Source organism: Gadus macrocephalus, chromosome 16, assembly GCF_031168955.1.
Source record: "Gadus macrocephalus chromosome 16, ASM3116895v1".
NCBI lineage: Eukaryota > Metazoa > Chordata > Actinopteri > Gadiformes > Gadidae > Gadus > Gadus macrocephalus.
The window spans coordinates 12,682,968-12,707,261 of record NC_082397.1 but is presented as its reverse complement, the minus strand read 5'-3'; the positions used below and the strand labels follow the sequence as shown (position 1 = coordinate 12,707,261).

The window sequence follows — 24,294 nt, the reverse complement described above, 5'->3', positions numbered from 1 at the left end:
TGAATGTCAGATTAGCATGTGAAAAGGAACTAGGGATGTGAATAACTCACATTTTTCATGGTCGAATAATCTGTTGGGTGGTATGAACGAATATTCGATTATTCGATGTATGCCGATATTCACAAATGCAGCCATGGATAATCGGCAAGAAATCACTTAATATCTTAAACTCAAAAAAACAACCTGCTCAGTAGTTCCAGTCAAATTGTCTGTTCATCCTTCAAAACGAGAGCTGGTAAATTGTGAAAAATGCATTAAGCTGTAATCAGAAAACTCGGTTATATGCTTTAGACCAGTGGTTAATTTGAGCCGGATCCTGCCGGAACAAGATCCGGCAACTCTTAATTTTGGCCTCCCTGTGTTCCGGTACTTATTTAGACAGATCCGGTACCTCTCATAAAAAAAAAAATAAAAAAAAAAGATTTAAAATAATATTATGCATATATTAATTTACAGAACAAATCCCAAGAATTTCATGTTGTTTATTAAGATTTAACATCATTTGAAAGTATTGGAGATCTGTTGACGCACTGAAAAGCTGCCGGCCAACAAACCATGCCCGACACTTTTGAAATTCGCCGCATCTGAGAAGCAAGCACTAGCAGAGAGGAAAAAACGGTTACCATGCAGTTAGTATAGTTAATAGAAGTTAATAGAAATTATGATCAATTAAACATCACAGAGCAGGATTGTGAACGTTTACAATTCTCATTTCAATTTACAATCTAAATCTTTTTAATTAGGATATTGATCCTGGGCGACTCCTCTTCGCAACGGAATTTGTTTAAGATATAAAATATTTAATTGAATATACACACACTAAAACAGAGTGCCTCTCTATTATTGAGCGGGTCTGCAGGATCGCACTCTGCACAACTTAGGCCCCGTCCACACGAAGCCGAAACAGGCGAAACCGTTTCCACATACGTATGCTTTTCGTATCCGTGCTTCCGTAAATTTACGGAAGGGGTCGATAGTGTTTTACCTACGGACATGAATTTATTTACAGACAGCCAAAAAGATGGGGGAACGAATGAATGGACTTTCGGTCGGAGATGGTTGGATCGCATACGAGAATGTACGTATGTGGAAACGAGGCGTTACGGTTTCGATCTATCCGGTTTCGTAGTATCTCCGTAAAGACGGAGTCAAGCGAAACCGGGTAGATCTGTAGAAACGCTGTAGTACACATTCCAGGCCCATAAGGGGCGCTGCTTCTGCTACAGTAATCTTTGTTGTTGTGAGTTCTGAGACTTCGCGGGCTTAACAGTCATTGGCTAGAGGGTCGAGGGGTGGGGCGATGACGTCATGGTTTACGGTTTCAGTCGGTTTCAGGCGTCCACACGAATCCAAAACGAAACCGGGTAGATTTGAAACCACCTCTTTGTGTGGACGGGGCCCCAGTCAGTAAAAAAGTCACGGTCACGCATGACTCCGTAATCAACGCTTTCCAACCATCGGTGGGGATGGCAACTTTCTCCGCTAAGGACAGGATCTCACGGAGGGAGGCTGCTGATTCGCTGTACATTTTCTCAAGCCGCCCAGTCCTAGTTTGGCGACATGGCACTGCTTAATCCGCCTCGAGAAATGCGATCAGATCGCGGAAGACTAACACTTCACGTCTCTGGCAAAGGCTGCCGTATTTAAAATAGCATGCATATGCATCAGTTATATTCTCAATTTAATTAACAAAGCAATCCCTGCAAAATATTTAGGTTAATGTCAGTCAGCCATCACGACGGATGATGAGATCGTCCATCGGCATAACCCTAGTGTATTTCTTTTTTTGTTCCATTACCTCTAACCCCCGTACTAAGTTGCTGGATTCCCCCCCCCCCCCCGTCCCCCGTCCCCGTCGCAATTCCCATTGAAAAGAATGGCGCGGTGATTCGGTCTTCAAAACGAGAGCTGGTAAATTGGTGAAAATTATGAAACTGTAATCGGACAACGCGGTTATATGCTCTAGACCAGGGGTCTTCAATTAAAATTTAACAAGACAAAAATTCCTTCCACGAAAGGTCCGAACCTCTAACCTACCACGTCCTAATAGCCTACTTTTGTCAAATACAATCAACACGGCATATTTCCTTATAATTTCAGATGTATTTATTTTCAATTTCCAAATAGCTTACTTTTAACCATGAAAAACAGGTAAGACAAAGTAACATTTCAAGTAAGCAAAACAGGTACCCCATCTGTAGTGACTGAGACAACCTTTGTTAGATCAATCCCCCTCTTTGACAGCATCTCCTTAATAGCCTCATGAATATCTTCTCGTCTTTTGTGTGTCTCAATTGGTGTTAGACCCAACAGGTCCTCACAGATCTCTTTCTTGTCTTGATGAAAAAATCGCACATAAACCAAAAGCTGGGCATCATCTGTGGGGCCTGCCCGTAATTCCGACGCCTCATTGTTCCGACGTCTCAATGTTCCGAAATATTCCCATTAGATCTACATGCCACTATTCCGACGGTTCAATGTTCCGAAAACGAAACCCATTGGTCTGAAGGTCCGTTAGTCCGACTTTTCAAAAAGGAGCCGCATTAGGCCGACGGTTCAATATGCCGAATAGGAAAAATAGTTTTATACCTCGCTCGCTTCCTCTCTCTCTCACTCTCACTGTGTGTGTGTGTGTGTGTGTGTGTGTGTGTGTGTGTGTGTGTGTGTGTGTGTGTGTGTGTTCGTGCCCGTGTTGAGAATTATTAGACCTCCGCTCTCTGTCCATGGTGCTGCAACACCGTGTTGATGAAGTGAAGCGTTGTCTTTTTGCCCTCCAAAATTCATCGTGAACGTGATATGTAGGCCTAGGTTTTATTTTGGAGACAGAGAGAGAGTGAGAGTGAGAGAGAGGGGGAGCGAGCGAGGTATAAAACAATTTTTCCTATTCGGCATATTGAACCGTCGGCCAACGCCTCGTTTCCACATCCGTATGTTTTTCGTATCCGTGCTTCCGTAAATTTACGGAAGGAGTCGCTAGTGTTTTACGTACGGACATGAATTTATTTACGGACAAAAGATGGGGGAGCGTATGATAATGGCCGTTTTTAGGAGACCGGTACTTTGGAACATGAGGATCGACATATACAGAGATAAAAACAAAACCAACCAGGCTTGGAAAGAGATCGTGAGGAGTTTGGCCTGACAGGTACTTACATGTTTTGAGAAAAACATAAAAACTTTCATACGGTATCTCCGTAAAACGACGGCGAAAGTTAAATTTTTTGAACGTATATTACGGACGTACCGGACAGAAATTTTACGGAGGGGAGGAGTCTCGGAGGAAAAACGGACATTACGGAGAATCACATAGGAATGAATGGACTTTCGGTCGGAGACGGTTGGATCGCATACGAGAATGTACGTATGTGGAAACGAGGCGTAATGCGCCTCCTTTTCGAAAAGTCGGACTAACGGACCTTCGGACCAATGGGTTTCGTTTTCGGAACATTGAACCGTCGGAATAGTGGCATGTCGATCTAATGGGAAATATTTCGGAACATTGAGACGTCGGAACAATGAGGCGTCGGAATTACGGCATGGCACCTTATCTGTTACATCTGAAGACTCATCAATGGCTAAGGATGGGGCAGCCTGAACAGTAGGGATGGGAATCGAGAACCGGTTCTTGTTCAGAACCGGTTCCGAGTCAACCGATTCCTTGGAATCGTTAGCAAGCCTGCTTAACTATTCCGCTTATCGGTTCCGGTCGCGGCAAATGCGTCGTGACGTCACACACACGCTGCTTTGATTTGGTTCAGAACGCAGCAAACATGTCGCCGCCGAGGAAGAATCGCATTGTGCGTTCACACCAAACGCGACGGGGCGACAAGATCCCATACAAAGTGAACGTAGAGACGCGTATAAGGGCGAGTTTTTCGCGGGAGAAAACCGGCGACAAGTTTTTGTCGTGATGACAGCCAATCAGTGTTCAACAGCGTGATAACTGAGTGACATGTGTAACGTAACAGCCAATCAGCGTTCAGCCGTCAAACTCAGTGCAGTGCAGTCCGGGTGAACCGCGGAATGGAGGAGAAAGTGATTGTTGCAGTTTGCGACTCCCGGAGCTCTATATATAATAGTATATAATATATTATATACTATATTATAATTGTATATATATTATCACGGCCAACAGCTCTGTCGTCTCCGGATGGCCGTAGCGTGGGGAGCTCTCATAGGGATTGGGCTTCTCGGGGTTTGTTTACCAGCATTGCTATGGTTTCCGGTCTTGTGTGTTCCAACGGTTTATTAGGTAGGCCCATCTAATAAATCTCTGTCTAATCAATGCTTCATTTAGTTTATGTCAGTTTAATTTTGTTACAAGTTGAATGCAAATGAGCACTGTTAGAATTCCAAAAGGCACAAGCTCTTACTTGGCTGTTTTCAGTCTGTGTTTTTAGTTGTATGGCACATAATGATGGCATTTGGGCTTAAAAAGCGAAACATATTTTTTCGTCTAGACCAATTGATTTGAAAATGTACAATTTCCTAATACTAGAAGCACTTCTGATCAGATATTAAAGAGATGTAATGCAAACAAACACATTTATACTTATTTTCTCACCCAATGAGAATCGATAAGAGAATCGATAAGGAATCGGATCGATAAGCAGAATCGGAATCGGAATCGTGAAATTCTTATCAATTCCCATCCCTACTGAACAGCCACATCAAGCTGTGACAATGCGTCATCTGATAACATTTCGGATTTTCTGGTTGTCGTTGCAGCTGACATTGGGATTTGCTTTATTTTTTCACACAATTCATAACTTTGTTTACCTTCAAGTAACGTCTCGGCAGCAGCGTTCAAGCACTCCTTCACAACAGTCGCGTCACTGAAAGTTTTTGTATGTTGCCCCGAATCCATGCAATCTTAAGCGAGCATTCATTTGCAGTGCACGTTGCTGCCCGGTAACTGAGTGTGTGAAGCAGGGATGGAAATTAACTTTTTTGCCCACCAGCCACTGTGGCAGGTAGATTACAAACAATGATGGTAGAGACGATGAGTGATCCGGTGATTGAGACCATGAGACCTAACCCTAAAAATCTACCAGCCACTCATCTTTTTTACCAGCCACTTTTTATACGCTATATATATTTTTACTATATGCGTAAATTGTAAACAATATAATAGTAACAATAGATAAGAAAAGTGTTTTTCATCCGCATCTTTTTTTCCATCAGAAGTGATTTTTACTGTAAGTGGGTTCTACTAAGGAACTGAGTTGAAAACGTTACACTCTTACCGCATATGATAAACAATACACAGGTATCTGCCATGTTAAGTCATGTTTATTTTAAAGGTTTTACGATGACAAGTTTGGGGATAATTCATCTATACAAAGTATTTTCAATAAAAATCAAATTGACATATTAACATTAAAACAACATGCATGGCTACACCATCATAAGTCAATTTGTTTTTTTAGATTTACATGTGACTGCATACAAATGTGTCCACAGACATGGTAACTAACATATGATAGGAAGCATTATTGGCCTTTAACACTAATATTCAGAAAAAACACTGCCTCAAAAGACTATTGGCTTAAGCAATACAAGTAGAGGCATATGCTTGGACTTTATACCCTGAACTTTTAAACGTTGCAAACGTGCAAAAACATAATCATATATTTATGTGGCATTCAGTCCAATGCTGAAAATATATCTGTGGCATTCAGTAGGCCAATGCTGTGGTAAAGTGTGTAAAGTATGACCAAGTGTTTCTTTCTGTTCAATAGTCTAGATAGAACTTTATCAATCATTTACATTACATTAATGTTTCTTTTTATTTCTTGTTTCTTTTTGCTTTTTATTTTTATTATTACTATTATTATTTTTGTTTTTGTTATTTATTGTTGTTTTTTTGCAAAATGTGTTTGTTTTTGTTTTGTCTACATATTCGAAATAAACATGAAAGAAAGAAAGAAAAGAAAATCCCCTGTAGGAGAAATTTGTTAATAAAACGGCTTCCATGAAAGAGAACCAAACTAATTCACACCATAGCGTTCTGACACTGTCTCTAAAGAAGACACGTGGTTTTAGTGTACCGGTGAATTCCAGCTGAAAGTGGAACATTGCTGACATCAGGGGAAATGAATGTAGCCTAGGCTACTGTTTTTTTGTTGAACATATCCATTTGGAATAACAATAGAAACGGAATATTTCTTCATGTGGAGAACCGCTCTAGATTCCCCCACCCCCACATCGATTTTTTCCTGTAGAAACCTATGGTGGAAACCGATGCGCCCTGTCAACCACAAAATGTTTGAGTCACTTCTATGGAAGTAAATCTGTGCTGGATTTTGAAAATAAAAAGCCATTGAACTCTAAGCACTTACGCTTTTTATTTTCAAAATCCGATGGCACAGATTTACTTCCATACACTTCTCCTTCGTCATGCTTAACTGATCATACCTCTCTCTCGTTGGTTACACAAATCTTACCATGGACACTTCCAGAACCCCTCTCAAATTTCAGCCAGCCAGACAATTCACGTCAAAGTCACGTCTGTTAATTTATGAATGGAATTCTGAACGTGTCCCGCCTCCGAAATAGCCTGGCTATATGCTGCGTTTTAATATCCATCCGTCTCGGAGGTCCGAGGACGTTGCCTAGCGACACGCACAAACACGCCCCTTTTCCTCGGACGGCGAACTCGCCATCTCGGTTGAACTCAGTGGTGACCGAGCAAAATACAGAGACAGAACTCAAGATGGCTGCGCCCATTGTGACTTGACGTATGAGCTGTTTTCATTGTGCTTGGACCACTTTGGTGGTTTAAATGGCAATTTCAATCACTCGTATTACTGCAATACCTTACTGCGTCCGTATCTCTGCCTATGGCCTATAGCCTACTTATTTTGGAGCGCCTGGTCCTCTGCCAATGCTACCGCGACAACAGCTTTCCGGATGGCGTCCATGTTTTCCTCCAATGACCGAGCGAAATAATAAAATAATAAAACGCTTGAAGTGTGGGCGTGGCGTCAGATCGTGGCGGCAGAGAATACTCGAACGCAGCAATAGCCATGCTGCCTTGTGCGCGATTTCATTTCGCGCTGCGAAGGCAGCCTGGATTCCATGGATCAGATTTTCGCCGGAGATGGGGAACTAATCACAGAACGGGGAGGGACGGCAAGACGATGACGTCGTCTATGGGACACACCCATCGTCTTCTTCCGATTTGCGTGTGTCTCACGCCGAATGCGTGAGACTTGAGAGCTGTTACCGGTATATTATCCCAGATGTTGACAGTCGCAGTTCAGCTAGAGAGGCGTAGAAGAAGAAGGGGGCCGGATGGTGACAGTAATGGTTGTGGAACTGTGCAGCGCCGTATGACGAATGTATTAAATATGCAAATTTGATCGGACCTGACTGGAAAGTATTACCCGCCACCATACAAATCCACCCCGCAAATGGCGTGTGGCGGGTGTTCATTTCCATCCCTGGTGTGAAAACTCACGTTGACCTCTCATACTGAGCTCTCAGCTCGGATATTTTCCATGGTACTTCTGACTTCTGGGAATACTTTTCCTCGAAGGATCTGTGTTTGGATTCGTAATGCCACTTAATATTCCCGCTTCTTATCAGCGCCACGGTTTCAACCCATAAAAGACACAACGAAGGTTTAGTACTGCCTTGCGGGAGAATGTATTGGTCAGTCCATTCATATTTTAAATGTCTGTTTTTCGTGGTCAACTTTCCTAATTTTCGAGCAAGCCATTTTCTCATTCCAAATCGCTCTTCCGGTGAACAAACGATTTCATTGGCTATTTTTTGAGTGACGCTATTACGCACATGCCGTGACAGACGGAGGGAGGGGGGGAGTTTGGTGAGTGCATGATCTTCGCTCTGTGAAGATCAAAAAAGAAATCGTATTATTTTAACTTGGTCATGGGTCCGGATAGGACCCTTACTTGGTCCGGACCCGGACCGCGGTCCGCCATTTGGAGATGCCTGCTCTAGACCCTATAGTATCTGTGGTATAAAGGCTTGGACAAATTTTGAATTATAAATATGTACAATGCATAACGTTAGCTCTCTAGCTCATAGCTGAGCGGACTAGAATGCCTCCCATTGACAAGTCGAAGCTAAAGTCCGTCCTATTTACTGGAGTGAACAAAGTTTCCGTTGAATAAGAACCTAACGGAAGGGTAATGATTGTTGCAGGAATTACTCGAACCCTCAGGCGTTACCAGAGAAACAAAGTTATGGATTGTGTCTTAATTTATTTTCTTTGGCATGTGACCATGGTATAAGCGGGATAATACCCTCCGAGGTGTCCAACATTAGTTCCGTCCATTAATTCTTGTTTATTTGAATGGGAAAAAAAATTAACGCCACAAATGTTAAAAATCGACTTTGACAGTCGGGAACGAATAATCGGATATTCTGACCCATCCCTAAACAGAACAAGATGATATATTAGATCTACGATTGTGGATTTTGGTAAAGGAGCTTACTTTTCCTCTTCAACGTCTTCACATGATCCAGGCTCTGAAGATCACTGTGCATGATGATGATCTGATGACAAAGCAGGACATAAAACATATTCAACTTGCTGAAGCTAGCCACAAGGTTCGTTTCACAAAGGTTACATGGTCAAATGGATGTGGTTGAGAGAGAAATGGTTGTTGGGTCATGTAAACGCACTGGCTGTGGCTGCATGGGTGAAAGACAGAAATAGAAGAAGTATAGCAAATGGCACATGGAAGGTGGAGGGAATAACAAAGAGGCAGCAGATCAGGGAAGGGCTCCAGACTGCGACCAAATGGTCGCATTTGGCGTCGAAAATTTGAGTGTGCGACCGACTTTCCCATCTGGTCGCCTATGTGCGACCAGTAAATTTGCCCTTTTTTTTTTAACGTTAAACGAAGGGGTTTTTCAATAAATCCGGAATCTTTAGCAGGCCAATGAGAATAGGGAATGGCCACTGTAAGTGGTTAATGTGTCGAGGGGGAGGGTCCTAGAGATTATCGGGTGCGCGTAAACGTCTGTGCGAAGAAGAAAGATTTCAAAACCTGCTACGTGCATTTACAATGAGCAAGCAAACTATTGAATCGTTCTTACGACCTTCGGCTAGTGTGCCAGTGCAAGTCAGTCCTGCACGGATCTTATTTTACAAACCCCACACCCGCCCGTACCCGCAACACTTCAAACCGCATCCGACCCGTGTTCCGACAGTAGCCCGACCAGACTCGCTATAAATTGATATCGACACCCGACCCGCACCCGATGGAAAAATAGAAACATTAGATGGGAATTACACTATCTGGTGTTTGGCTTGGTGCTTTAGATTGTTGTGCAAAAAAAGCACATCATCCACTGTTGATGGTTTTAGTTGACTCCTCCGCTCTTGATTAACATATCCAGCACTGGTGAAGTCTCGCTCGCAATCGCAAAACCCGCGCCCGACCCGCGCTGTTCAGGCGTCCGACCCGACTCGTTTAATCCATTGTGCGGGTCACCCGAACCAGTGCAGGACTCTGCTTCAGGTGCCATAAAGGGCTTTTCACACGGGAGGCGTTTGTCTGGCCTGATAATGCATTCTCAATGGAGAGGTGAGCGGGCAGAGAGGAGGCTCAGCGTCCAGTCAAGCGGCACGACAAGCGGGCGCACTCCCGTGAAACTGTCGCTTCCGTACTTGTCAAAGGCACGCATGCGCAAACCTGGAAACCGTTGGGATAGATGAGAATCACAATAAAATGTGACACTGAATTTGAAACAGCACATTGTAATTTCTGCATCTATTATCAAAATAGTTATTAGTAATACAGTGGAAATTAATAGAAATGTGAATATTTGGTTGGCATGTTGATTAACGGTGTGTGCCCCTAAAATTTCTGGTTGCGCCCCTAAAATTTTCAGTTAGGGGCCACAGTGCTCCTAGTGAAAAAAATAAGTCTGGAGCCCTGCATGGTCAGTGGGTTTAAAGCAAGCATAGGCAAATTGGAGAAACAAGACAAAGTATCCAACAAAAAGAGTAGCTCACTGTGCTTGAGCAATAAGTCTCCCTAGCCTTGTGCATGCAGGTAGCTGGACAGGGAGGTAATAATTGAATGGGCAGACTTAAATTAATAGAAGGGCTTATTACAAGCCTGTGACAGCCATATATATTTTAACATTTTAATGACTTTAAATGTTTCTCAAATATTGTCCTACTCTTTTTTGCACATGTAAAGCACATGTATTTTACATGTTTGCACTTGTAAAGCACATGTAAGTACACATCACATGAACATCCTTTTACCTCCTTTTACATTCATGTAATGGCCCAATTGTTATAAAATAAAATTGTTACAAACAGAATAAGTCACAAGGCTGGACCGCAGGCTGACTTTTTAATAGGGTTTTGCAAGACTTTGCATTGGACATCTTGTTCCTCATTTGCTTAACAAAGTATTGAAGGGATACTTCACCCATTCAGAACCGGCATTCTATCATTATAAAGTCGCTATTGTAATATAAAAAATAAGTTTTTTTTCCCTCAGTCTAACCCAGTCTTCCCTTGGCCCAGCTTTCCTGATCTAATTTCTCCCGAGATGACGTCAAATGACGCATTTGACGTCATCTCGGGAGAACTTTGCTTGCATGCTAGAAGGGCAGAGGACTACAAACCACTGGTTCCGCAAATTTGCAAGCCCACTAATAAGGAATGAGGGGGGGCGGGAGCTTGCGTACGAGATATAAACACAATGTCCGCCATGTTTCTTCCCCGCGAGAACAAATTTGTGATGTGAAACAGCCAAAGTGAATTTTAAAAATCTATTGTTGGATTCGGACATTCAGGGCTATTAGTAGGAGCCAGAATACAGCCAGGAAGAATTGACACAAATAGAAGGGGAGGCTGCTGCGGCTGCTGCGGCCGCAACTGAACAAGTCTTGCCTGTGGCCGAGGACGAGGAGCCGGAGCGCGCCGGTTTGCTCTGTTCGCCTATAGACACTAACACAGTCCCTGTGCTGCAGCGAGTTTCAGCAATGCCAGTTTCTTCTAGAATAAATAGCTGAATTTGGCGAGGGCGGGGCAATGTGTGTAACCTCTCACCCAGGCTTTACGCCTCATCTGAACAGTTGGGTATTGGATACATATTTCTGGACCTGTGAACTTGAAACGCCAGCCAAAGCCCGCCGGGAGAAACAGATGTCTGAGTATAGAGTAAGTGTTTGTTTTTTTACTAACACATTGGCTACAATAGTTTTGAGTCCCGGGGAACGTAACAATGTAGCTATCCGAAAGTAGCCGATCTTATTGGCAGAGCATTTATAAGCTACGTTACGTTAGCTTGAAGTCTGTGTCATGCTGTATAGGCTACTCAAGGCATAATTTGTATTTTTTCTCTGATGTTGTTCTCTTTCTTTCTTAGACAACATCGGCTTCCTTTGTTGTACAGGCCATCAGAGCTGGGCAGTACTGAGGCTACCAGGAGACAGTAGATGCTCAAGATGAGCTGTGACTATTTTGACTCCGGCAAACTACACGTTTTATTTTTGTAAATATTTCAATTTTTTTCAAGAATAAAACTTCAAATTCATGTCTGTTGTTGTGATTTGTTTACCATCCCAAGTGCTGTTAGACAAAAGTAGGCCTACTGTATAAGATAAACACTTATTTCAAATGGGAAGAAAATGTTGAGCACAAATCGCGATCAGAGTACTACGAAGCTCACTTATGGCGTGTTTCCACCGGAGGGTGTGGTTCGGCACACCGACGCGTTTACGCCGCCAAAAGTGGGCGTGACCCGCACTCGTCTCGCACTTGTCTCGCAGTACTCCTCCGTTGGGGTACTGTGACGCCTGAAAGGCTGCCGGCAAATTCGAGCTACACACGACCCTCCGTTGATTGTTCGACAGAATGGTCACTTCCGGACGACATGGGGATAAAAACAAAAAGATCACACAAGGTATTATTATGGACAATGGACATGTCGCGCAAAACTTTAACTTGGGCGAACAAGGAGGAGGAAGATGTGCAGAGGGAGCTTGACAATGTGTCGCGCTGCTATGATGTCACGATATTTACGTAGCTGCCGCAGCGACCGACATCCGGCCTACCATAAAGGCCCGATTCCACCGGACGCGTTACTGCAGCGTTACGGCAGCGTCATGGCTGCGGCACGTCTTGGCCGCGGTCACCGCAGCAGATAGGTTCCACTCTAATCAATGAGACCATTTCCACCGGGCGCGGCTGCGGAACGTCTCAGCAGTGTCCCAGGAGCGGCTCGCCGCGCCGCAGCACTATCATTCCGTAGCATTTCTATTTTTTCCGCAAGCCGCTGCTGAACCGCGTCAATTTCAACAGAGCAGATCGAGCAGGGCAGGAAGTGAAAAAGTAAAAGCCATAGAGCATCCGGTCAATTTTCAAAATAAAAAACAATACTCAGCTCATGTAGCCTATCACAACTTCACATCAACATTATAACGTCATCACAGGTGGCACCAGGTCAGCAATCAATCAATCAAGGGGTCTCAGAGGGTCGGCAACATGGACGACGAGAGACTCATTGGCGAAGTTCAGCAACATGAAGTCATGCCACCGGTCATGACGTAATAATGTTGATGTGAAGTTGTGATAGGCTACATGAGCTGAGTATTGTGTTTTACTTTGAAAATTGACCGGATGCTCTATGGCTTTTACTTTTTCACTTCCTGCCCTGCCCTGCTCGATCTGCTCTGTTGAAATTGACGCGGTTCAGCAACGGCTAGCGGCAAAAATAGAAATGCCATTTCTTACATCCTATGTAAGAAATGGATCGCATACGTTTCAACCGCTGAGAGGTAGCGGCGATGGCGTAGTGGATTAGTATAAAACCTGAACACCAGCGACCGGGGTTCAAATCTCACCGGTATATCATCATGCCTTTTTACCCCCATAGACGTGGTGCCAGCACGGCCTTGAAAATATGGGTTCAAGTTCGAAATAAGCACAAAATATAATTCCATAACCTTTAGTGAATAAGTATTCCATATGCATGATCATTGGGACTTTTTAATTGGGAATTCATTGGGACTTCACCCTTTGGAGTCGAACCCCCGTCGCGCAGGCAGATATTTAAGACTGACGCGCTACCTCCACTCTGCCACTCTCTCACGGAGTCACAATGCGTAACAGTAAGCATTGTCTACATAAGGTCCAACAAGGACTTCAAATAGCGAATACCCTCTGATGAGAACATGTATCTCTCATAAAGAATATTCTTAGGCAATGCTAAGGGAACGGTTCCAGAAAAGCCTCTGTCTGAGAGACCCCAGTAAAATACGGGCTCCGAGGTCCACGGGAACACCAGTTTTCATAGGAATGAATGGGCGCCATTTTGGAATCCGCTGTCCTTTCTGTAAGGAGAGATTTGGGCCTAGCTACGCCCTAGTGCATGACGTTCCGGATGCAGAAAAGTTTTCCAGCATTGTTAGCATTATATCATCATAAGCGAGAGGTCTGAGCGAGCATAGTCGCAGTGTTTACCGACCATGGAAGTATAAGTTGCTAACTAGAGATCGACCGATATATCGGCCGGCCGATATTATCAAAAAAATATTGGCCGATAGCAATACACGTAAAAATCGCAAAGATTAATATCAAATATTTTTTCCTGTATCGGCTGATTTTTTTTTTTTTTTTTTGGGCCGTGATTAACAGCCGTTCAATAAATGTTGTGGCATCCCGCCCCGTAAGCCTCGGCTCGGACCAGCCCGAGGGTTGGTCCTGGACGGCGTGTACCGCCGTCACCCAGCAGATGGCGGCCGAGAGCAGCCCTTTCGGCTCCCCAATCAGGGTGATTGGGGGACACCTGGCCGAAAGCTGAGGAGGCGATATAAAAGGACTGACATTTGGACAGCACGCTCGGGAGAGCAAGGAGGAAGGTAGCGCTCTGGTGCGAGAGAGCCTGGAGGCCCACGGAGGCCCTAGAGACCGCGTCTCCTTCGTTGTTCTGATTTAAGTTGATTGTTAATAAATGCCTGAAATGGCTAAACCCCCAATGCAAAGCGTGTTTTGTCCGTGGAACCCGGCCCAACCGAGCACCGGGATACCACAATGTTAATTTTTTTTAATTGAGACATTGGAACATTTGTTATCATCATTGTGTCATTTTTATGACGTAAATTGACGGAGGTTTAGCCTGGAGATCCAGACCCACATCTAGAAAGCTGTGAGGTCTGGCAACGAGTAATGAAAATGGCCCAACTCGAGGGGCGGCACCAAGCATGCATTTGAAAATATCACTGGATAACACACATTGGATAACACTATGACCAATCAGAAGAAACCAAGGGGTGACGTATCATCGATGTGATTGAGTAATGTTCTGGGCCAGGGGACGCCCAGAATATACACCAGTATATTGCTCGTTCCCAGAGTGACTCGCTAAGCAAATTCAAATTGTGCTCTCGCGAATACTCTGGATTTCCAAGGTATTATCGGCTCCAAATATGGGCTCAAGAAAATTGGTATCGCCGTATCGGTTATCGGCTAAGGCTGATGAAAAAAAAACGGTATCGGCCCGAAAAAATCCATATCGGTCGAATCCTATTGCTAACCCCCCCGATGATTCTCTATATGTGATCTTTAAATTACACTCCTCCTGCCATCTGGGGTATAATTATTATTTAACAATTATGATTTATACTATTATTTTAGATTAGTTTGTCCCTTTTTGACCAAATAAAGAAAAACCTTTTATATAGATTTCATTTTTGTATTTTAAAACAAAACAAAAATCGTTATTACCACTCGAGACTACGAGAAGTTAATGGAGCCGTGCACTAACCCCTTTCAGATGACGAGCCGAAAGAACATTTGTTTCACTACGACTCCTTTCAGCTGCCCAACCTTCCTTCTCCTGCAAACAATGGCTAATAAAACGTTTGAGGTGGGGTTTTGAAAAGAGAAAACTTACATTTTATTACTACATCGTATAAAGATAATTATGAGCCTTTGATCGATATCCAGATATTTTTTGCGGAGACACATTCCTGGTCCCACTTGTATTGGAGTGAACAGGGATATCTACTTCTGGGACCCGTCAACAGCCCGGAGGAGTCCGCATACGGCCGAGAGGTCGGAACAATGGAGCGTCTGAGAAATTACATGAACCCGAAGTGAACTGACAGCTCTCTACTGAAAACATCTTTCTCGTATTTGTTGTTGATGGTTACGTAAAGAGGTCAGCTGGTTGCTCTACTACCACTAGTTGAAATGGGTACAGCGCCACCTATCGTAGCGGGGCATGACATGCTTCGGCCAATGAATCGATTTTCTCACCGTCATGTATACTCGGACGATTGCAGTTGTCCAATTGAGGAGATAGAACTATGGCTTCAATCAGATTAAACTGTGCATTTAAACGTACACTGATGGTGTGTACCTGAATCCACGGATGCCAGCTTTCCGAGGTGCACTTTTGACGTCATTTCCGGTCTCGGAGCGTTGATGCCTGGTGCGTTCACATCGCTGGAAATTATAGGGAAAACATTTTCGAGATGTCGGAAGTTTGCGTGAACGACACCTCATGACGCTGTTATGATTCTACTTCCGTTTGCCCTTTGCAAATTGCATTATGTTAGCAATTTGAAGTGAGCTATAGATAAAAAATAATGCATAAGTTCCGGCACTGACTGATATGACCATATTAACCGTTGTGCTGACTACCTGTACACACGAAACCATGTGATTTTACTGTATAGATTTTGAGAAAATGTCCCTTGAAAACCTCACATGCATATTTTGGCCTTTGCAAATTGCATTATGTTAGCACATTGAAGTGAGTTATAGACAAAATTATAGATAAATTCCGGGACTGAATGATATGACTATACTAATTGTTGTCCCGACTACTTGTAAACTAGTAACCATGTGATTTTACTGTATAGATTTTGAAATAATGTCCTTTGAATACCTCCCATATGCATATTTTGGCCTTTGCAAAATGCATGATGTTAGCACTTTGAAGTGAGCTATAGACAAAATTATAGATAAGTTCCGGGACTGAATGATATGATATATTACCGGTGTGCTGACTATTTGTACACAAGTAACCATGTGATTTTAAAGTATGGATTTTGAAAAAATGTCCTTTGAATACCTCACATATGAATATTTTGGCCTTTGCAAATTGCATTATGGTAGCACTTTGAAGTGAGCTATAGACAAAATAATAGATAAGTTCTGGCACTGACTGATATGACCATATTAAACGTTGTACTGACCACTTGTACACACGTAACCATGTGATTTTACTGTGACAATTCTTAATAAATGTCCTTTGAAAACCTCACATATGCATATTTTGGCCTTTGCAAATTGCATTATGTTAGCACTTTGAAGTGAGCTATAGACAAAATTATGCGTACGTTTCGGGACTGACTGATATGACCATATTAACCGTTTGGCAGACTACTTGTACACACGGAACCATGTGATTTTACTGTATCGATTTTGAGAAATTCCTTAAAAATAAGAGGAGATACATTAGTAAGACCATATAGAGGCTATGCCTTTTATGGAGCAAGTTTTGGGTCTCTAGAATCAACAATGGTGAAGCTATTGAAATTGTTGCTAAATAAAAATTCCTCAAAAATAAGAAGAGGAATATTTTTCAAAACTAAAGGTTGTAGTAAGACCATATAGAGGCCATGCCTATATTGAACATGTTTTTGGGCTCTAGAGTCAATAATGGCGACGCTATTAAAATTTGACCATTGTGGTCGTTTTCAGTTTTGCACTTTGTAGACGGTCCCTATCCTCGCGTATGAAATCCGACAGCTCATAGACGCCAATGCAATTCACCGTTCTCTAAAGACGGCTCGTTTAGATGAAAACAAGGTTGTAGCTGCTCCTCTAGGTTATTAGGCTACATTTAGCTAGAGGTGTCATTTGTGTCGCAACGATGTTTCACTGATGATCTATTGAACCGCAAACTCAGAATCTGCCCATTTCTTTCCAACTTGACGTAAATCCCAACTTCTGACAAGGTCACTCCTTTTGTGTACGTGCAAGTGTGTGTTAACAAGGTGTTGTGCCGAATCTCGACCCCCCCGCATATCACAACCCCCCTTCCCGTGAACGCGCATTCGCTTATTGTCAACGCCCCATACTTTCATTTAGTTCGTTCCTTCTGACAATATTAGTCAAAATGCGTGTTCATATTATATCAGAACATCACAAGTTGAGCAACTTATCACAGAAAGCGATGGCATATTTTAGGTTGTAAGTTTAAGACGAACACATCGCAATGAAACCTCAGACGACCCATGTACGCTACAACATACAAGACAATGAACTACGAGAGCACTTAAATACGTAATAGTTAAATAGTTAAAAGTAATACATTTATGCATTATGTTATTTACTCATATTCATTTTGACAACCTCTTGGTAGCCTACACTAGAAAGCACATTTAACTGTGATTGATCCAAAACTAAGGAAATCCTTTACTATGTACAGACTCAGTGAGCACAGCCTCGCCATCGAGAGAGGCCACCACAGTGAAGGATAATGGATATATTCAATATATATTCAATATATTCCTGCCGCAAGAGACGACGCAGCCGGAGACGACGCCGCCGGAGAAGAGGCCGCGGGAGAAGAGGCGGCGGGAAAAGAGGCGGCGGGAAAAGAGGCGGCGGGAAAAGAGGCGGCGGGAAAAGAGGCGGCGGGAGACGAGGCGGCGGGAGACGAGGCGGCGGGAGACGAGGCGGCGGGAGAAGAAGCAGCGGGAGACGAAGCAGCGGGAGACGAAGCAGCGGGAGACGAGGCAGCGGGAGACAACGCAGCGGGAGACAACGCAGCGGGAGACAACGCAGCGGGAGACAACGCAGCCGACGCCTTGTCCCGGCGCTTGTGGGGCGGGACATCGCCCCATGAGCCCGCTGCCCGAGGCCTTTGCTGGCCACTCGCCGCAGCCTGCGATGGAGGCGGGCGGGGCCAGTAAGCCGGGCGAGGCTGCCTTCGTAAAGTTAATGAAGGGCTGGCTCGATCAATAATACAAGGTTTATTGATGGCCTGCCTATATGTGGTGGGAGATGCGTGAGAAACAGTTATGGTCGGGCCGGTAGGCTCCAGCGTTAACTGTGTGGGGAAAAAACAGCCGTCTTTAGTAAAGAGGTGTTTCTCGCTGTCACACGCTTCTCCCTCGCCCAGTAATTGCCTTCGCCGGCGCTTGTGGGGCGGGACATAGCCCCATGAGCCCGCTGCCCAGGGCCTTCACTGGCCGCAGCCTGCGATGGAGGCGGGCAGGGCTGGTAAGCCTGGGGGCCAGGAGGAGAGCACTTCGACTGCCTGTTCGGCCAGACGATGAGGGTTAACCGCCATGGTGGAGATTTTATGCGCCAGCAGGGCGATGTTATTCATAACAGCCTCTTGCTGCATCATACACCGATGCGCTCTGTCTGTAAGCTTGGCCGTCAGCTGGTCTTTGGGAGTGGGGCAGCGGTCGCTGAGCTCCGTCTTCACTCCAAAGACAGCACAGAGCGGGATCCAGCGGCGGTACCGCCCTGTAACCCCGGTCTGTCCGTTCCTCCGTCTTCGTGACCTGGATAAATGTTTTCACCGGGGCACCGAGCCTCCCGGGCTCCGCCGCAGCCCCACTGAAGTACGGGCTGATGGCGGGAAACATCGGCCAGATCGGGTCGAGACGGGCGGGGCGTGTTGCGGCCTCGAGCCCCCAGATGCCACGGAGCTGGTCCGGGCGTTGGGGGTCCTGAGGCATGGGCACCGCAAGGCCAAGGTTTGCGGCTGCCCTGGCGATAATGCCCGGTAGCTCTGCCACCAAAGCTCCAACCACTGGAAGTGAGCTGGCGGCAGAGACGGGCAATGCTGCTGCCCTGGGCCTCTCCATTCGGAGAGGGGAAGCCGGGGGAGACGCCCCCTCCTCGTCGCGGTCTGAGTCGTCTGACTCCGAGCGCACAAGGAGAGGCATCGTCGAGCGGGACAGTAAAGTCGTCGGCCCATTCAGCAATGGCGGCGGCAGTGTCGGCTCTGCGCTGTCTGGGCAGCGCAGCATAATGCCAACACAGGCAGGGCGGCGAGAGCGCCAAGACGGCATGTTCATGCCCATGGCGACCCTCGCACACCTCATGGCCGCCATACGGCAAGATGTAACCCATGTTACATGTCTTGCAGATGCCATTCGCCGTTGAGTCCATAATATTTATTTATTTACTTCAGTATGCTACAGGATAGTCCTGAAGAAAATGGGAGCAAAACGTCCGCCGGCGCCCGCTTATATCTTATATCACGCCTAGGGATAACCCAATAGCGATAGCCTTAAAAGGCGAAGCCTTTACGACATTGCTGGAGTCACATCCATTTACCTGAAGATGTAACCCCAAAAAATTGTAAGTGTCTCAGACTTTGCAAACAAGAAATAGGAGGGGGGGTTGTATTCTGGCAGGCTAAATTGCCTGCCAGAATACAACCCCCCCCCCCGCCAAATGTCCCATGTTATGACTACACGTCTGAAATTTCTACAGTCACATCCAGTGACCTAACGGTGTAACCCCAATAAATTTGAAGTGTCTCAGACTTTGCAAACAAGAAATAGGAGAGGGGGGATGAATATGGCAGGCTAAATTGGCTGAATCCCATGGGCCCACCACCTGTGGGAAGACCCGTTGGGGTCGGGTGCGCAGCCACATGGGTGGCAGCGAAGGTCAGGGGTCTCGACGGACCAGACCCGGGCGGCAGAAGCTGGCTCTGGGGACGTGGAACGTCACCTCGCTGTGGGGAAAGGAACCGGAGCTTGTGAGGGAGGTGGAGCGCTATCAGTTAGATCTGGTGGGGCTTACCTCCACGCACAATCTCAGCTCTGGTACCGTACTCCTGGATAAGGGTTGGTCTCTATTCTTCTCCGGAGTTGCCGAGGGCGTGAGGCGCCGGGCGGGTGTGGGGATACTCATAAATCCCCGGCTGAGCGCTGCGGTGTTGGAGTTTACCCCGGTAGACAAGAGGGTCGCCTCCCTGCGCCTAAGGGTTGTAGGGGAGACTGTTGTTTGTGCGTATGCACCAAACAGCAGTTCAGAGTACTCGGCCTTCTTGGAGACCCTGAATGGAGTCCTGTATGGGGCTCCAGTAGGGGACTCTGTAGTTCTGCTGGGAGACTTCAACGCCCACGTGGGCAATGATGGAGACACCTGGAGAGGCGTGGTGGGGAGGAACGGCCTCCCTGATCTAAACCCCGAGCGGTCGTTTGTTATTGGACTTCTGTGCTAGTCATGGATTATCCATAACGAACACCATGTTCGAACATAAGGGTGCTCATAAGTGTACCTGGTACCAGAGTACCCTAGGCCGAAGATCGATGATCGATTTCGTGATCGTGTCATCTGATCTGAGGCTGCATGTTTTGGACACTCGGGTTAAGAGAGGGGCGGAACTGTCAACCGACCACCATCTGGTTGTGAGTTGGATCAGGGAATGGGGGAAATTTCCAGATAGACCTGGTAAGCCCAAACGAGTAGTGCGGGTGAATTGGGAACGTCTGGAGGTGGCCCCCGCCCTAGGTATCTTCAACTCACACCTCCGGCAGAGTTTTTCTGGCATTCCTGTGGAGGTTGGGGGCATTGAGCCGGAGTGGGCGGTGTTCAAAGCCTCCATTGCTGAAGCTGCGGTGGCTAGCTGTGGCCTCAGGGTCTTAGGCTCCTCAAGGGGCGGTAACCCTCGGACACCGTGGTGGACACCGGTGGTCAGGGAAGCCGTCCGATTGAAGAAGGAGTCCTTCCGGGATATGATATCCTGGAGGACTCCTGACTCGGTTGCAGGGTACCGACAGGCTCGAAGGGCTGCAGCTGCTGCCGTGTCGGAGGCTAAGCAGCGGGTGTGGGAGAAGTTCGGAGAGGCCATGGAGAAGGACTTTCGGTCGGCACCAAAGTGTTTCTAGAAGACTATCCGGCACCTCAGGAGGGGGAAACGAGGAACCATCCAAGCTGTGTACAATAAGGATGGGACTCTGTTGACCTCAACTGAGGAGGTCGTCGGACGTTGGAAGGAACACTTTGAGGAACTCCTGAATCCGAATAACACGCCCTCTATGTTGGAGGCAGAGCTCGAGGTTGACGGTGCTTTGTCGTCAATTTCCCTGGTGGAGGTCACTGAGTCAAACATCTCCGCAGTGGCAAAGCCCCAGGGATTGATGAGATCCAGCCAGAAATGCTAAAGGCTCTGGGTGTTGAGGGGCTGTCATGGTTGACACGCCTATTCAACATCGCGTGGGAGTCGGGTACAGTGCCAAAGGAGTGGCAAACCGGGGTGGTGGTTCCCCTATTCAAAAAGGGGGACCAGAGAGTGTGTGCCAATTACCGGGGTATCACACTTCTCAGCCTCCCTGGTAAAGTCTACTCCAAGGTGCTGGAAAGGAGGGTTCGGCCGATCGTCGAACCTCAGATTGAAGAGGAACAATGCGGTTTTCGCCCCAGACGTGGAACTACGGACCAGCTCTTCACTCTCGCAAGGATCCTGGAGGGGGCCTGGGAGTATGCCCATCCGGTCTACATGTGTTTTGTGGATCTGGAGAAGGCGTATGACCGGGTCTCCCGGGAGAAACTGTGGGAGGTGCTGCGGGAGTATGGGGTAAGGGGGTCTATCCTCAGGGCCATCCAATCTCTGTACTCCCAAAGCGAGAGCTGTGTTCGCGTCCTCGGCAGCCAGTCAGTTTCGTTCTCAGTGGGTGCTGGTCTCCGCCAGGGCTGCGCCTTGTCACCAATCCTGTTTGTGATATAAATGGACAGGATATCGAGGCGTAGTCGTGGTGGGGAGGGGTTGCAGTTCGGTGGTCTGAGGATCTCGTCACTGCTTTTTGCAGATGATGTGGTCCTCATTGGATCATCAGCCTGTGACCTTCAGCACTCACTGGATCGGCTGGCGGCCGAGTGTGAAGCGGCTGGGATGAGGATCAGCACCGCTAAATCTGAGGCCATGACTCTTAGCAGAAAACCGGTGGATTGCTTACTCCGGGTAGGAAATGAGTCCTTAGCCCAAGTGAAGGAGTTCAAGTACCTCGGGGTCTTGTTCGCGAGTGAGGGTACTATGGAGCGTGAGATTGGCCGGAGAATCGGAGCAGCGGGGGCGGTATTGCATTCGCTTTACCGCACCGTTGTAACGAAAAGAGAGCTGAGCCGCAAGGCAAAGCTCTCGATCTACCGGTCGATCTTCGTTCCTATCCTCACCTATGTTCATGAGGGTTGGGTGATGACCGATAGGACGAGATCGCGGGTGCAAGTGGCCGAGATGAGTTTTCTCAGAAGGGTGGCTGGCGTCTCCCTTAGGGATAGGGTGAGAAGCTCAGCCATCCGTGAGGAACTCGGATTAGAGCCGCTGCTCCTTTACTTAGAAAGGAGTCAGCTGAGGTGGTTCGGGCATCTGGTAAGGATGCCCACTGGGCGCCTTCCTTGGGAGGTGTTTAAGGCACGTCCAGTGGGGAGGAGACCTCGGGGAAGACCCAGGACTAGGTGGAGAGATTATATCTCAACACTGGCCTGGGAACGCCTCGGGATCCCCCCGTCAGAGCTGGTCAATGTGGCCCGGGAAAGGGAAGTCTTGGGCCCCCTGCTTGAGCTGCTCCCCCCGCGACCCGACCCCGGATAAGCGGATGAAGATGAGATTAGATAAATGGGCTGGATATTGAATATATCCATATATATTCAATATATATTCAATATATCCAAAATATATATTCGATATATTAAATATATATTGAATACATATTGAATGTATCCAATATCCTTCCCAGGCCACCACAGGACTGTGAGCTGTCACTCACCTAAACTCTCGTGATAATTGGTGAAAGATCACCTGAAGTTCAAACCCGAAGACTTCATAATGAAGAAAATGTTGTCTTTTCAGTAACACTCAACCATCAATACGTTTCACAGACTGTGCAAAGAAGAAATAGGAGAGGGGTGATGAATATGGCAGGCTAAATTGGCTGGATATTGAATATATCCAGTATATATACATTCAATATATCCCAAATATATATTGGATACATTGAATATATATTGAATATATCCAATATCCTTCACAGGCCACCACAGGCCTGTGGTGGCCTCTCTCGATGGCGAGGCTGTGCTCACTGAGTCCAGTACCGCGGGAAGTAGGGGTGCTGGGGGTGCTGCAGCACCCCCTGTCTGAGGCCCTGTCTTATCACAGAAAACGATCATTTCTAAAAACTCCGGCCAAAGTGGAGATTTCTGAAAACGCCGGTTAAGTGTTGTCGTGTCAACGGGGAGAAACGGGATTTTAGGTTCTGAAGAGTCACATTATGCACCAGGAAATGCTTAAAGGCACCCAGTGCAACTTTATGTAAACATTCAATGAAAAATAAACATTCAATTTCTAGTCTTTTTTACACGTAGTAAGTTTCAATAACTCCATACCATTACATATCGACATTCAAGGAGCAAAGATGAGACGTCGTTGTGTGGTGAGAACTGATAGAAAATCGTAAACAACAACAATCGCCGGTGGGGAGAAGCCATTTTTCCATTGACTGGAAGCCTGCTTTATTTATTGTAGGTTACAAAAAATAAAGAAAATGGCGGCGTTGTTGTTATCGATTTTGTATCAGTTCTCACCACACAACGACGTCTCATCTTTGCTGCTTAAATGTCGGTATGTAATGGTATGGAGTTATTGAAACTTACTACGTGTAAAAAAGACTAGAAATTGAATGTTTATTTTTAAGCCTCGAAAGTTGCACTGGGTGCCTTTAACGTCATGTGAGCGCCCGCTGTACCGAATTGGTCCGAATATAAACACAAACCCCATTGTAAGACGACCTATATTTGGAAAAAAGATTTGAAGACAAGATCTTGTTTTTATAAATAAATAAATTGCATTCATTGAAATAATATACGAAAATAAAAAGGCATAGAATAAAACACTGCATTGCCACTAAACAGTAGTGCCAATCGGCCGTACTGATGTGTACACCGAAGACTATTCCTGACACTCCTCTGCCCCGCTGTGTTCGCTCTGGCTGTGGTCGCTCCGCACTGTTTCGGCCCGTGGCAAAGCGAGTCATCCTCGCTGCTGTCCAAGGCATTTTGAGACGCAGCATTTATTTAATGCTCAGACCTAGTGCTGAAAAAAAGTTAGATGAAAAAGTGTGAGGGGAGCGGTGGTGCGCTAAACTTGTTTTGTGAGCAGCTGGATGTGAACCATGGTGTGAACAGAACGATCGATTTTCGACTGTGCGCGCATGCACTGGTGTAATTGAGATGCGCTGCTATATATCTTTTTTTACCAATGTTGCGAGTTGCGAGTCTAGTGCAGGCTGAGTTTTTTTTTTTCAGCACCCCCTGCT

At 46.0% G+C, this 24,294-nt stretch overlaps 1 protein-coding gene across 8 annotated transcripts in view; it reads right to left on the bottom strand.

The window, feature by feature from the left end:
- The window catches only part of st3gal4 (ST3 beta-galactoside alpha-2,3-sialyltransferase 4), an 84,144-nt gene extending 67,707 nt beyond the window's left edge, over nt 1-16,437 (bottom strand). For 2 of the 8 annotated variants that reach the window (XM_060075513.1, XM_060075512.1), the window contains exons 1-2: nt 15,360-16,437; nt 8,463-8,523 (exon numbers count right to left, since the gene is read on the bottom strand). In XM_060075513.1, coding sequence (XP_059931496.1) covers nt 8,463-8,514 — 52 coding nt within the window. In that variant the 5' untranslated portion in view covers nt 8,515-8,523; nt 15,360-16,437. Of the gene's footprint in view, nt 1-8,462; nt 8,524-14,762; nt 14,849-14,891; nt 15,071-15,344 lie in introns of those variants that run through there. The other 6 variants (XM_060075508.1, XM_060075515.1, XM_060075510.1 and 3 more) reach the window with 6 other exon arrangements.
- Between the last annotated feature and the right edge of the window lie 7,857 nt (nt 16,438-24,294).